At 36.9% G+C, this 14,903-nt stretch overlaps 1 protein-coding gene across 9 annotated transcripts in view; it reads right to left on the bottom strand.

Annotated features, from left to right (window-relative positions):
- KCNT2 (potassium sodium-activated channel subfamily T member 2) overlaps positions 1 to 14,903 on the bottom strand; it is a 230,867-nt gene that overhangs the window by 107,173 nt on the left and 108,791 nt on the right. For all 9 annotated transcript variants that reach the window (XR_013992629.1, XR_013992630.1, XR_013992631.1 and 6 more), the window contains 5 exons: positions 11,855 to 12,035; positions 10,537 to 10,701; positions 8,516 to 8,652; positions 6,922 to 6,985; positions 163 to 271 (listed from right to left, as the gene is read on the bottom strand). Coding sequence is in view for 6 of the 9 variants with exons in the window: in XM_081038922.1 (XP_080895048.1) it covers positions 163 to 271; positions 6,922 to 6,985; positions 8,516 to 8,652; positions 10,537 to 10,701; positions 11,855 to 12,035 (656 nt within the window). In the remaining 3 variants the exon portion in view is untranslated. The remainder of the gene's footprint in view (positions 1 to 162; positions 272 to 6,921; positions 6,986 to 8,515; positions 8,653 to 10,536; positions 10,702 to 11,854; positions 12,036 to 14,903) is intronic.

Here is a 14,903-nt window from a genome sequence, read left to right as displayed (position 1 = left end):
AAAATGAAGAAATCCTCATGATAAGTAGACCATACAAAGGAAATTGTCCTGTCCTATAGGAACAGGAATATAAGTTGCCGCTAACCTCAGAGACAGAACTATTCCAGTCACAATGGGAGTTGAAGAAAATTGAAACTCAGTCTCATTCAAGACCGAACTTACCAGCAAATTTGATATGGAATTTATTTTCAGGCTTTAATATCTGGACATACAAAGGGCATTTTGGAGCAAAATCTTTTACAGCCCATGCTCTCAGAATTGTTTGGTGGTCCTGCAATGAGAAAAGTCAAAACATCATGAAATAAGTTGGGGAAATGTGCCCTACAGTCACATGCCATATAATGACATTTCAGTCAATAGCAGACCACACGTGTGACGGTGGGCCCAAGAGATTATAGTGCAGCTGAAAACTCTCTGTCACCCAGTGGCATTGCAGCCACCATAGTGCCATTGTGCAAAGGTTGCAAAAATCAGGAGGGCGGTGGTTGAGACGGCAGACAACTTGAACCTGACTGTGGATGAGGATGACATTGGGCAGCTTCTAGGGGTGGTTCCTGAGGAGACGACTAATGAGTTGATAGAAGTGGAACAGGAACACACAGCTGAAGGAGAGGCAAGAGAAATGGGAACTGCAGGAGAAGAAGAAGAACCACCCCAAGAAAATCCACAGTGAAGAGTTTAGCAGAAGCTTTCTCAGACCTCAACATGCTCCTTAAAATATTGGAAAATATGGACCCAACATGGTGCACTATCTGCTTACAAGCAAATCTATGATGAAAAACACAAACCAAGCAAACCACCGTGGATAAGTATTTCTGAAAAGAGTGCCATATCCTCAGAAAGAGACCCAGTCAGGTCCTTTGGGGGATCTTCCAGAAGAAGGCAGTGTCATCACAGGAGATGACAGCTCCATGCCTGTTACTGCCCCAAAGACCTTCCCATTGGACAAGAAGTAGAGACAGTGATATTATGACCCTGGCCCTGTAGAGGCCTAGATGAATGTGTGTGCTTGTGTCTCAGTTTTTAACCACAGCAACAAAAAAAATTAAAACAGGAAAAAGCTTATAGAATAGGGACACAAAGAAAATATTTTTGTACAGCTGTACAATTTGTCTGATTTTCAACTAAGTGTTCTTATAAAAGAGTTAACACTTTTTTAAACAAAACATTTATAAAGTAAAAAAAAAAGAGTAAGCTAAGGTTTAATTTATTATTGAAAACAGAAAAATATTTGCAATAAATTTGGTATACCTGCATGTACATTATTTATAAAGTGTCCAGTGGTGGACACTGATGTCCCAGGCCTTCACATCCACTCTCCACTCACTCGTCGACTCACTCGTCAGTCCTGCGGGCTCCATTCATCCTAAGAGCCATATACAGGTGTTTCATTTCCTATCTTTTATACTGTATTTTTATAGTACCTTTTCTATGTTTAGGTATATTTGGATAACAAATACTATTGTGTTACAGTTGCCTACGGTATTCAGTACAGTAACTGCTGTGCAGGTTTGCAGCCCAGGAGCTCTGGGCTATACCATTTGGCCTGGGTGTGCAGAGGGCTGGGCCATCTAGGTTTGTGGAAGTGCCTCTGTAATGCTCACACTACAACGGCATCTCCTAACTGTGCATTTCTCAGAATGCGTCCCCATCGTTAAGTAATACGTGAATGTATGAAAAGTAAAACTCGTCAATGAGTGTGTTAAATTGTCCCATACATAGTTTAAAATTAAACTCACAAAATAGGTTATTGTGTAGACTTATTTTTAGAGATACTTATTATTTCTATAAAAGACAGTAATAATACATATTTAATCAGGGCTAATACCAGCACTTAGAAAATTAGCAGAGATTAAGAGGGGAGTCTCTTAAAAATAATTTTCGCAGAAAATACTGGAAGGTCAGAGCCTTTAGAAATGCAACACAAATGATGGTTTGTAATAATGGTTTCCATGGAAAATAATACAGGATTATAATAATTTTAACATATTTAGAAAGATTGGTAAAAGAGGACTGACCACAGTGACCACACATGTAGAAAGCCCAGTATTTCACTTTCTTTATATAACTGTAGAAGTAAAAGGATTTTGACTCTGTGTGTGTGTGTATGTGTGTGTGTGTGTGTGTGTGTGTGTTGGAAGCGATTAATAACTCTGAAATATATTTTTTAAAAAGCAAAAAAGTTAAAAAAGAATATGCTAAGACTAAGAAAGGGCATGAAAAAAATAATGATTAATGTGAAATTTTGGTAAGGGTCACACCATATACTATGCTCTAATTGAATGAATAAATCTAAGCAAATTGCTAGAGAAATATGCCACCCACGTAGCTAACGCATTATTTGAAAAAAAGAAGCAAAAGGATGTTCTGAAGTGGTGCTGTCCATAGAGTAGCTACTAGCCACCTGTGGCTGTTTAAATTAAATAAAAAATTTTAAGTTAAGAATTCAGTTCACATTAGCCACATGTCAAGTGTTCAAAGCCACACGTGGCTAATCCAAAGCTACATTGGACTTGACCTGGTGGAGAAAGGAAAAACATGAAGGAGACAAAAGCCCCATTGATAACTGAACAAAATCGGGCAAACAAGTAAAATAACAAAAAAGGATCTCTGCTAGGGGAATTGGTGTTCCTGGAAAGAAGAGCTTCCGCCTTATGGATGGAATGTAAATGGGAATGAGGGGGTATCAGGAGGTTGTCTGAATTGAAATACTAAGTGTTGTGTTTTTTTTTTCCAATAAGACAGAAAGAAGGGGGAAATGAGTAATATTTGAAGGATATGGATAATACTAGAAGTGTGAAGTAATGGGCACCATAAAAGTATTCTAATGACATAAGTACACGGTATTTAATGTATTCTCTACCTTAATAATTACAAGCGTTCTCATTATATTTTAAGTAAACCTTTCAAATTTTTAAACTAATAATTCAATCTGCAAGGTCAGCCTTCCCTAACATTTCGTACCCTTCTCTCCCATTGTTCTCTCCCCAACACTCATCACTGTGTAACATTCCATTCCTTTCCGTATGTATTAGGTTGTTGCAAAAGTACTTGCGGTTTAAAAGGTTAACTTCAAAAACCACAAGTACCTTTGCACCAACCTAATAATTGGTGCACCATCGATTGAAACTTCTAGGAGGTCAGCTCCTTGTGAACAGAGACTTTTGTGCTGCTGATTCATAAATGGGCCTGCAGCTGGTACATCAGTGCTTGGACCATACAGAATGCTCCCTAAATATTTATGGAGTAAATGAATGGTTAATAATGGTGATCATGTTATACCTAGGACACTTTTGTGTGTGTAAAATACTATGTTCAGCTCTAAGGAGGACCCAAAGAATTAAGTCAATCAGCCTCATGTAAATTTGAAGCTAAATGAATTAAGACATGTACACTTTATATGAAAATGTCAATAATAAGTCGACATATGATAGAATGGTACATGTACATACCAAGTGTGTATAAAAAAGCTATAAAAAAGATGCTATGAATGGTAACAGATTCCTATAAGGTACAGTTGATTTTGAAACTTTGGGTGGCAGGAAACAGCAGAAGAAATGAAAAAGCAAATCTAGACAGCGTGATCACAGGGTCTTCAGGGGACAGTGTGCACATGGCCCCAAAATTTGAAGTGTTTGTAACTGAGCTTTTGTTTTTGGTCACTTTTTACTTTGCTCCTTAATGGTGTCAGTAAGGGACGCATCTACATGTTGATTCTCACTAGGTGATAGTAGTTTTAACACTATTTTTAAATCCATGTTGAATAGTATTGTAGCCTGGGAATGACTCACTGCTATTACCGTGTAGGATGGAAAAGGAATTTCCCAAGAATCCTCTGTAATTTTCCATGTGATTCAATTGTCTATGTGAATAAGCTTGATTAAAATTAGGGAGACCAGCCAGTTCTTAGCCACGGGTAAGAACACATGATTCTGAGACCCGTGGGCCCTCCCGAGACACCCACTTATTTTACTCCTGAAAGCAAGTGAAAATAACAGTAATACAGACTTGATCTTCTAAGAGTAAACTTCTGCAGAATCTGTTTTCCCCCAAATGAAGATACAAGAAAGGTTTGGTGCACGTGAAATGATTAGATGGTAGCAGGACTGGATAATCATAAAGGAGGAATTACTTTTGCTCTTCGTCCAACCACCTCCCAAAAGTAACAACTTACTTGGAAAGAGGCAACTGAAATAGTTGGTCTGGACCAAGCCCTCATACATTATATAGTCATTACGAAAAGATGCAAACAAAACACGATGGTCTAGGTGTTTTTGTAAAGTAAAAAGTGATGGATTATGAACCTTTGAAGAATCAAAGAGCGGAGTCCCATTAATTTAGTATCATTTTGGATTTAACACCCTGATAGGATTTAAGCCAAACACTGGAGGGGAGAGTGGATTTTGGGAACTGTTGAAGCAAACTGCAGCAACAACTGTGCTAGGCCCTTTCTGACACAGAGTAGCTAACGTGAGCAATATGGTAGCCTTTATACTAACATAGATAGCTACTTCCCATAGTGCAACCTTTTCCTGGGTTCTATATTTTGCTTTGCTAAATAAATCTTTAATTGGATCATTGTGCCCACATATGTAAAGATGGCTTAAAAAAAAAGATGAATGGTAGCCTGCTTGTGTCCAGATATGAGCCCACTAGGAAGAGTCTATTTTGTAATCAAGTCCCTTGTTTCTCCAAGGACTGTAGACACTTCTGTGAGACCTTGTACACCCAAAAATAAAACAGTTGAGACACTACAGTCTTGGCCAAAGGAGCTGGTATGCTGTACACTTAGTGCCACTCACACCATTGGTTTTTCTTCTTTATCCCTTCCATCTGTCAAGACCTAACACTCCATTAAATTACCAGGACCCAGGTCCTTCTCCTTGTTCCTCTGTTCAAGACACCCTGAACTCTGACAATTGCTAGAATTGTATGGTTTTGTTTATATTTCCTCTGATTTCATCTTTTCTGTCTGCTTTTTATTTGTTGCTTCATTTATTCATGCCTTTTTCTGTTAGGAATTTCCTTAAATGTCTAGTGATCCCTGTGGTCCAAACATATATAGGAATGAAGCACTCAAAAGGTATTTGAGACCTGAAGTGAATGTGGAGACCTTTTTTTCACATAGACTTTCCTGCTGGGTGATCAGTCTTTGATATTATACTTGGAAATTCCAGAAATTATCTATCTATTTATCTCTCCATCCATCCATCCATCCATTCATCTCTCAATGTGTGTGTGAGTGTGAGTGTGAATGTGCGTGTGTGTGTGTGTGTGTGTGTGTTGTGATAGACTGTTTCCCTAGAGAAAAATCCCTCCATTTTTGTACCCGTGGAGATGTGGACCAGGCTGCTAGGGTTTGAGTCATTTGGGAGAAGCATCTCACGTTCAGTGAGGCAAGTTGCTCTTAAATTCTATTGATTTTCCCCAGATGCTCAACTGTACCTAGTGGTTCAGAATGAAGGGTATTCCTGGATCAAATTCTCCAAACACTAAACCTCTTTTCATGGGGTGGAGAAAGTGACCGGCAATGGATTTGCGTAGGGGTTTAAAGATTCTACTTGCTTCTCTTACAGACTTTTAATCCCTATCCATATGTTTAGTCCTACATATAACCCTACTTGCAGAGACATCTGGTGCCTTTATTTCCTGAGACTTTTGAGGTTCGATTGCAAAAAGCAGTCTTTTCTGATTTGTTTCCTATCAACTTAAATTTTCATTTCCTTCTGTCTGTTAAGTCAGTTACCACTCATCCATCTGCTTTCTAGCTTTTCAACTCATATTAGTGTTCTCATCTACAACCTCCTTTGTCCTCATGAGTGAAATCTTTTTATTTATTTCCTGTCAATTTAGTAGAGTGCCAGGAATACATGTATTACCTGAAAGCTCCCACATTCGCATTGTAAAGGGTACTCTGAAAGATGTTACATGTTTATTTCTTACTGCTTACTTTGTAATTCAAAGCCTTATAGACACTGAAGGACTGCAAATATCTTTAAAACAAAGTGACCAGTTGAGGGGTTCAAGGTTGACAGTGACATAAGTTTCATGATAGAAGCATAAGTTATGAATGAGAAGTTCAGGTAAATTAGAGTGAAGACAACCTAAGACTTACAGCCAGTCCTAAATTAATGTCCCAGGGATGCCTATTAGATGTTCCAGAAAGAGTAAACCACGTTCCTGGAAGACCTATGCATATTTTGTCTCTTCCCCAGTCACTGCAGAAGCCACCAAGGTTCTTAATTGTCTGCACCCCAGACATGGCTAGAGATGGACTCATTGGCTAAGAAACACAGGAGTTAACAGTACCTACTCGACATAAAAAAATAATGCCCTTCTTTAAAATTATAAAATTAACATGTTTTTATAAAATAGAAGTTATAATTTGGTAAATTACCATTTAATTTAAGCATACAGTTATAGACCTGTAAGCCTAACAATAATACATCATAGAGATCACATACACCAAAGGTTACCAAATTGGGATGTGCTTCAAAATCAGGTGGGGACCTTTTTAAAACACACAGATTTCCCTTCCCCACCCCATGTATCCTGAATAGACTTTTCATGAATGCCTGTTTTTTCAGAAAGTCTCCAACTGGTTCTAAGGCAGACGGCTTGATCCATCTGCCTGTTTTTGAGTCAAGGAAATGGTCTAGTTGGTCTGCATGGGACTTATTTTAATCAGCAGGAAACCCAAGGATTAGTAGAAACGGCTACAAAAACACTTGTGTTGACATTGTCAGTGATCCAACTAGTCTTATATCATGACAAATATATCATTTAGAGATATTTGCTTCTCTTCAGAAAAATTTTAAGACCCCCCAATATTTAGTGTTGGCAGATTAAAAATAATCAATTTAAAAAAAATCTTCCAAGGGGAAAAGAAAAACATGACTGAAAAAGATTTTAGAAACTTACAGAGGATGTCCTGTCCACTTCACAACGACTGCTCAGGATAAAACAGGCCTCAGCGTCGTCCATTCTAAGTGCAGACAGAGAAACAGAACAATTTCAGACTTAACGCATCGTCGGAAAAATAGAATTTCAGTGTGTAGTTCAGTGCACACAAACTACATGTAAACTTAGAGTGTCCTCACGCTTAAGTGAAAGGTGGATTTCTACGATATCACGGCTGTATTTGTGAACAAAACAATTGTTGAATCGGCTCCACACCTCAATAGTTTATAATGGCAAGTTAAAAAAAAGTCAAATGTATTCTGTTTAATGATGATGTATTTTTTCATATACAGCAGGCCTTGAATAACATCGTTTCATTCACAGTCATTTTGTTCCAATGTTGATGAGATGCCGTAGAAACTTAACTCTTGTCGGTTTTGTTATACATACATCCTTACAAGTCAAGGATAAATATGAAGGTATATTTAAAACTTTGAAAACAACAGAAACCATTGAGCAAAATCACCTCTGCTAAGAGTCTCTTTTGGCTTCTGAAACTACAGATGCTATTTTGCAGATGCCCTGACTCCCAGGTGTCCGTGGTCTATACAGTCACACTCTCACTCTCCTCATGTGGAATAACCCCCATGACGTGTGACAAATGTTTTAAGACCATGTCACCCTTAAACCGGGTTGGCTGGCACCGTGCAACAGGAAGAGCAACTGAGTAAGATCCGTCACTTTTCTGATTCCTCCAACCCCCAAGCAATGCAAGTGTTATCTATCGTGTGTGTATGTGAGAGAGAGACATGCCATTGATCAGCTGGGACTCCAGTGACCCTATGAATGAATGACATCCACATGTCCTGTCCTCACAGCCCTGCTCAGCTCCTGGATATCAGCCTGTGTCCTCTTTTATGGAGTCCATCCATCTCCTATTTGATCTCTCTTTTCCTGCCGTCTTTGTTTTTTCCCCAGCACTCTTGTCTTTTCCAAGAACCCTGCCTTAAGATGTGCCCGAAGTAGGACAGCTTCAGTTTTGTCATTTTGCCTCCAGTGATGTTCAGGCTTAATTTGCTCTAGGACCCCCTCGTTCATCTTCCTGGAGGTCCAGCTTCTCCATAGAACTCCCCCCAACACCATAGTGCAAATGAGCCATGTTTCCCTATCCGCCTTCTTCCCTGTCCAACTCGGCCCAGCATATAACACAGATTCTTTAAAATTTAAACCCTGACTCCAAGTTCTTTGGCATTTTACATGTTTAGCCCAAGAATTTTATCTGTGGAAGAAAGCCAGTATTGAGAGATTTGACGACTACTGGACGGGTGAATCTCGTCTGTGACAGCTCGTCTCTGACAGCTTGAGTTGGTTATATGCCACACCTCTCATTGTGCAGCGTGGACATGGTCTGCTTTCCATCTCTGCACTGGGAAAGAGAAGCAAATGCATGGATTTTACCAAATCCATGGTTTTAATCAGTTTGCCCAACACCGGGACAGAGGCAAAACTCTATTCAAAAGTAGGCCCGCATATCTTGTAACACCGACCACGGCTAACATGTGGAGGTGAGAAATGCCCTTCAGCACTGCAAGACGGAAAGCGATAGGGGACCTACTTTGCTCTCAGCAGGTCTTGATCCTTAAGGGCTGAACCTTGCAGGTAGATGACACGTTGTGACCACATTGGAATCTGTAGGACCCTTCGAACTTGCACGTCCATTTCAGTAGGACACAGAATGACCACGTAATAATCCTATTTAAAACAAGGAGGGTGATGGGGTAGAAACAGTAAGCTCTGTTATACACCACATAGGTGAATGGAATATCTAAAGCCGTTTTGAAATATGATAAAATAGACATGAACTCTTGCCAACAATAATAAATAACAGTTTGCATTTAAAACCTGGGCAAAAATATATAACACAACACTATCATAAACATAACTGAAACATAAAAATCTCACAAATCAACACATTCATTTTGACCTTTTTTCAATTATATTTGTGCCATGAAGAGAAAGTGATCAGTGCTTATACTCAGCACACATTTCCAGTCTATAAAGTTTTCAGCTTTAGGCTTATTCTGAAATATACATTGCATGGCAGGCAGAAGGGCTTAAGTATCAATTTGTGTTTCAAATCATTGCTTTTAGAATAAAAACAGTGATGGTGTTTTATATCACTTGGTAATACTATGAACTAATATATTGAAATTTTTCTGATGATAACCTGAATGGATAAGGACTCATAAAAAAATATTGGTAATACTGACAAAGTAAATTAAAGAGTTTCAGATAGACATATCGTGTTTCCCCCAAAATAAGACCTAACTGGAAAATAAGCCCTGGCAGATTTTTCAGGATGACATCCCCTGAACATAAGTCCTAATGCATCTTTTGGAGCAAGACAATATAAGACCCAGACTTATTTTCGGGGACACTCAGTATTTCAAAATAAGAGTAATTTGGAGAAAAAAAATGAAGTGGATGAAAGCAACTGATTTATTTGGATTAAAATTCTCTAGTAAATGTTTATCATTTATCGCCCTAAAATATATCTGGTGGGAATTTTTAGAGTTTTAAGATTTCTCCATGTTGATATTAGCATAATAACAATAAATTAGGAGGGAACAAACTTTTCTCCCAAATAAATTTTCTTTATAGTGAGCAAACCTGAAATTATTTAATATGAATAATAAAAAAATAAATAAAAACGGAGTTTCTTTAAAAACTACAAATTAATTTACATGAAAACAAAAGAATGTATTGTATAATGTGAGCATCACTTATAAGTTAGGTTTTTAACATAGAAAACTAGTATTTTAAAAGTTCCCCGAAGTACTCATGCAAAAAAATATCATTGTTCAATGGAGATATAATCAGATATACTTAGTACTGTCTTGACTTCAGGAGTGTCCAACCTCTTGATACAAATTTATTGGGGACAAACAAGAAATTCAAGCGGCTCTCTGTTATTTGGACTAAGCCAAGTGCATTCAGCAGCAGAGAGTACTTAATTCCACACTGTCCCAGTACCACGGCAAATATTAGAAGTGTCTGAGCACTTTATCTGCATAGACAGATGAAGCCGTTTTTGTGAATTCATGTTCTTAATTCAGCTTGTTATTGTCCAGTTTTTGGTCACTTAACAGCTACCATAAATAGCACCTAGTGACACTCCAGGAAACAGAAGAGAAAATAGAACTTTCAGACGTGGACATTTCTATCAGCAACACTTGATAAAATTCAAGGAGTCAAGTGAGCCATGATATTGACATGATTATGTCATTGTTTTATTATAGCTCATGTTCAAATTCACTGTTTCATAAAAATATCGTTTATGCATTACCCCAGGGAGAAAAAAGCAATAATTTTAATTCAAAGAAAACCTTTCTTGGTAACTTGACATAATTCCATCTGTCTTTTAAGTGTAGATACAGAAGGAAACTTAAAATACTGTGTATTCCTTCAGCACTTTTTCTATGTTCCTGGTTATATTTGTAGTGCTTCATTTACACTTTCTAAATTTGAGCGTATAAGTAAAAATCCTGCAGAAGGTAGGATGTATCCTCAGTTAATTGACTTTGATAGTATGTTAGTAGGTAGGATCCAGTATAATGCATAATATAATAAGTGTACCTGCAGTCGTGGGTGAGCATAGAATTCATTTAAAAAGTCCATAAGTAAGTCAATCTTCAAGGAGCTGACACACAGAACAACATGCTTTTCAGTTTGAGCTCTGTGTCGACTATAATTTCCACCTGATTTTTGTCTCTCCATCCACAGATAGGCCATCTGTTCAAACTGTAATGCATTTTTCACATATGAATGAAAAATACTGGACATGAAAATAAAAATCAATGCAATCCATCTGGTGTTTATTAGGTAAACTCAGTTTCTTAGATGGACCTCATTGAGATCCAAATTACCAGTGTTCCCTTCAGCAGTAGACTTTTCATATGATTGCTGCAGCGGTCGCTAATGCCTCCCAGACACTTCAGGTCTCTAAGGAAACACATTAGTATATTTTCCTATTAGATCATAACAGGGCACTAAAGAGGTTTGTGCATCTGCTTTAGGTCTCAATATCGTGGAGCATGCAGCCATATATGTCATGTGCTGAGTGCAAGTGAAAAGACTCATTGGCGTTTCTCCCACGTTCTTTTGTCAAGTTCATTCTGTATCACATGCAATAAGACACCCCGACCACAACACACAAAGCCATATTCTAGTTGTATCGTAGTTAGTGTGTTAGGAAAGTGGAGGGTAGAGGGATGAGGTGTCGGGCAGGAAGATGTGTGTGATTGGACAGGTTGGGAAGACCATTCTTATACCTACGTAAAGTATATTTAGAAACACTGTGGCCAAAGTGTGTAATAGAATATATAAGTTTGATTCGTATATGCCATATCCTGCCCACCCATGAACACCCAAAGCTCATTGTTAGAAAGAATTGGAGATTGCCTGTATTTATCTTACGGGCTTATTAGTATCATTGTATATTTCTGTCTCTACAACCACGTATCCATTCCCCAAAATGCTGCGTAACTGTTAATCAATTTTTATGCATTACGATGCTTGGCTTTTAGATTATTTCAAGAATCAAGAGAAATCAACCCTTCACAAGTTTATTTCCTTGATCTATTGTTCTATAATTAAAAACTGTATTATCCTATCATCCTGTCATTGTTATGGTTAAATACCCTACATTTAAAAGATACACCTTGAAGAACTGAAATAAGATGTGAGCCATCCACTGAGTGAAGGGGGGAAGAAGACCCCTCAGTTTCTAATATGTAAAAAGGCATTTCTGAGACAATTTTACTTAATTGGCTACAAATAATAATAGCCTGTGTTAATATAGTAGATCAATAAACCACCCTGCATTTCTGTTAAACATGGAGGAGTTGATTTTCTAAGACCTCACGCATTTCTATAAAAACCTGGTTATGTTTACCTGTATGGGTAAGACCACGAGCGCAACACAGATCATAATGACGACAAAAAGCTTGGAGGACCAGGTTTCAGGAGTGACATCACCGAAGCCCACGGTGGAAAATGTCACGATGCAGAAATAAAGAGAGTCGAACAGATTCAGCTTCTTTCCGATTCGTTCCAGATGTTGGATTCCACAAATGCTGAAATGAGCATTAAAATTAAAACTTACAAACTGGGCACATGAGTTTTCATCACTATTCCTCTGAAAGCCGAAGCACAGTTCACGGAGCCATTTAATTATTGGGATCTTGCACTGTACAATTTTTTTCCTCAAGAAAACATACTATTAGGTCGGTGCAAAAGTAATTGCAGTTTTTGCAATTATTTTTAACCTTTTAAACTGCAAATTTTTTTTCTACATTAGCCAGATATAGTATAATGTTGAAGTAAAAAGCATACCTTCAGGGTAGGTGAACACACAGATAGTTTATTGCTATTTTCTTATATAATTCTTGGGGCTAAGATGGTTTCAGCATTGAAGTACCCTTGATTTCCATCATACATAAACATTAATATTTCACTTGTGTGTTAGCTGTTTTTCCTAGAACTGTGAATGGTGCACCATGCTATATAAGGATTTGAAGCTATTCAGTGGTTACAATCCATTTTAATATAGATCGTTATCTTACTTCATTCACAGATGTCCTGGGAGCCAGTATTAAATGAAAACTGCCTCCTCTTCCTGATGATAATTGATGAATTTTGGTTAATTATTATTTTGTGTCTGTACCCAGAAGGGATTTTAATGATAGGCACAGATTTTCTGATAAACTCAATCCAGGAATGTGCTCAAATACAGCACATTCATAATCAAAGTATCCTATTCTGTCTTGTTGTGAAACAGATGGCATTTTTCAGTCAAAGGCCAAATTAAACTATCTAAAATATATCCTGACTTCAAAGTAGCAAAACAATTTAATAATGTAGAATTTAAATACACTTATAGCTGGTGGATATTAGTAAACACTCTTGTTATCCTTAAATATCCAATTCAATATAGTTTTGTGACAAGGCAGTAATATTTTTTTCAAAAACTTCCTTAAAATGCTTAATTTCAGTGGATATCTAATTGTAACAATTTTTTTTGTTTATTATCCTGAACCCCCTCTCTAAACATTTGAAATTAAATAATTTGCTGCAATTTAAGATAGAAAAAAATAAATCAATATCACTCCATGTTCTATTTAACTTTTTATTTAGTTAATAGTCATGAAAGTTACTCAGATTCATTTGCAGTGATTGAGTTTGCAATGGAAAGTTTCAAATAACTATAATTTTCTTATAATTTCTCTATTGTAAAAATGCCTATAAATTTCAAATAAAAAAAAATTGATATAAAACCAATAGGTGCTGCAAAATTTTACTTAAATATTTCATAATGGAAAATGGGTAACCTGAGATCAGAAAAGTCATATGTATTTATACAAATACATTTATTGATGATAAATGTAAATACAAGTATGTGCCAAGCTTTGGGCTGTATGTTAGAGATGCAGATTTGAATATGACCCTCTAGTGTACAGAAAAAAAAGTTTCTAAAATCTAACGTGAATGATTTTGACTTCAACTTTCTAATAGTACTACTAGTAATAGTAACAACCATCGGTTAATAATCAAACAATGAACTTATATCTTGATTAATGCTAACTTAGGTAAATTACTTAAGCTTTTTAGACTTCCTGCTCCTCAACTGAAAATTAAATGTGGTATTAACTTCTTCTCTTGATTATTATGAGAAGTAAATGTACTAAATCTCAGGGAAATGGCTGACACTTAATAACACGCAATGAATTCAGCAGCAATTTTGTTATTTATATTCCAACCCCAGCATTAGAGAAATAGAAGTACAAAAGTGAGTACATAAGAAGGACTCAACATCTACACAGAAATATCACAAATTTTTGTTTTCGACTTGACAAAACAGTAAATGTACCCTTTTTTATTCTTTTTAAGAAAATGTTATTATATTTGGGGGGATGACATTGGGTAGTAAAATTACACAGGTTTTAAGTGTACGATTCTATAGAATATCATCCATAGATGTTTTTTCTTCTGTTCTTTATTTTTTATTATTATTTTATTTTATTTTAATTTATTAGTTTCAGGTGTACAAGACAAGGTAATACTTAGACGTTCATCATTTATATCCCTCACACTGTGAACCCCCTCCCCCCATCCACTATCCCTCCGCCCTCACACCGAGCCATCACATTATGTATATAAAATTATAGTTTTATATCCCACATATAAGTGAAGTCATATGGTTCTCAACTTTTTTTGTCTGACTTACTTCTCTTAGCCTGATGATCTCAAGTTCCTTCCAAGTTGTCACAAATGGCAGTATTTCACCTTTATTCTTATGGCTCAGTAAAAGGAAAGCAAAGTGTTCTTTAATGGATAAAGTAAATGCACTCTTAACAACAGGCCGAGACTATGGAGAAAGAGTAGAGGTGAGGAGATAGTGTGTCTGTCCCTGTTTGCTATGGATTGGCCAACAGCAGAAAATCACCCATGAGTTTATGTGTCGCTGTCATCTTGTCCAGTCTTTTCAAGCCTGCAACTCTCATCCATTGTGGAAATATGGGTAAGCGTGAAGGAGTCCGAAAACAAGAGTTAGGCAATTTGCAATGGAAGCCCATTATCTTGAACTGTTTACAAAGAGCTGTCATGCTGATATGAGCTGACCTTTGGCGGGACACTATCGTCATTTACGGAAACTGACTGCTGATTCTTAGTAATGCAGTAGGAAGAAAAAAAAAGACGAAGAACTATTTCTGGGCCGAAATGTCAGTAACAGGCCAGTGACTTGTTTTAAAAAGAGCTAGTTATCACTGAGATTGCTTGAATGAAAGAATTTCTATTGTAATTATATAAAAGACTGCATATGTGTGTTTCATATGCACATATATTTATGTAATTCACTGACCTAGGTAACTACTGAGTACATCATTACATGATAATATTTTAAGATTTAAATGTTAAAATAGTAATATTTGGGGGGAAGTTCC

This window comes from Rhinolophus hipposideros, assembly GCF_964194185.1.
Source record: "Rhinolophus hipposideros genome assembly, chromosome: 26".
Taxonomy (NCBI): Eukaryota; Metazoa; Chordata; class Mammalia; order Chiroptera; family Rhinolophidae; genus Rhinolophus; species Rhinolophus hipposideros.
Note: the sequence above shows the minus strand (reverse complement) of the source record. Positions and strands in the feature narration are given on the sequence as shown.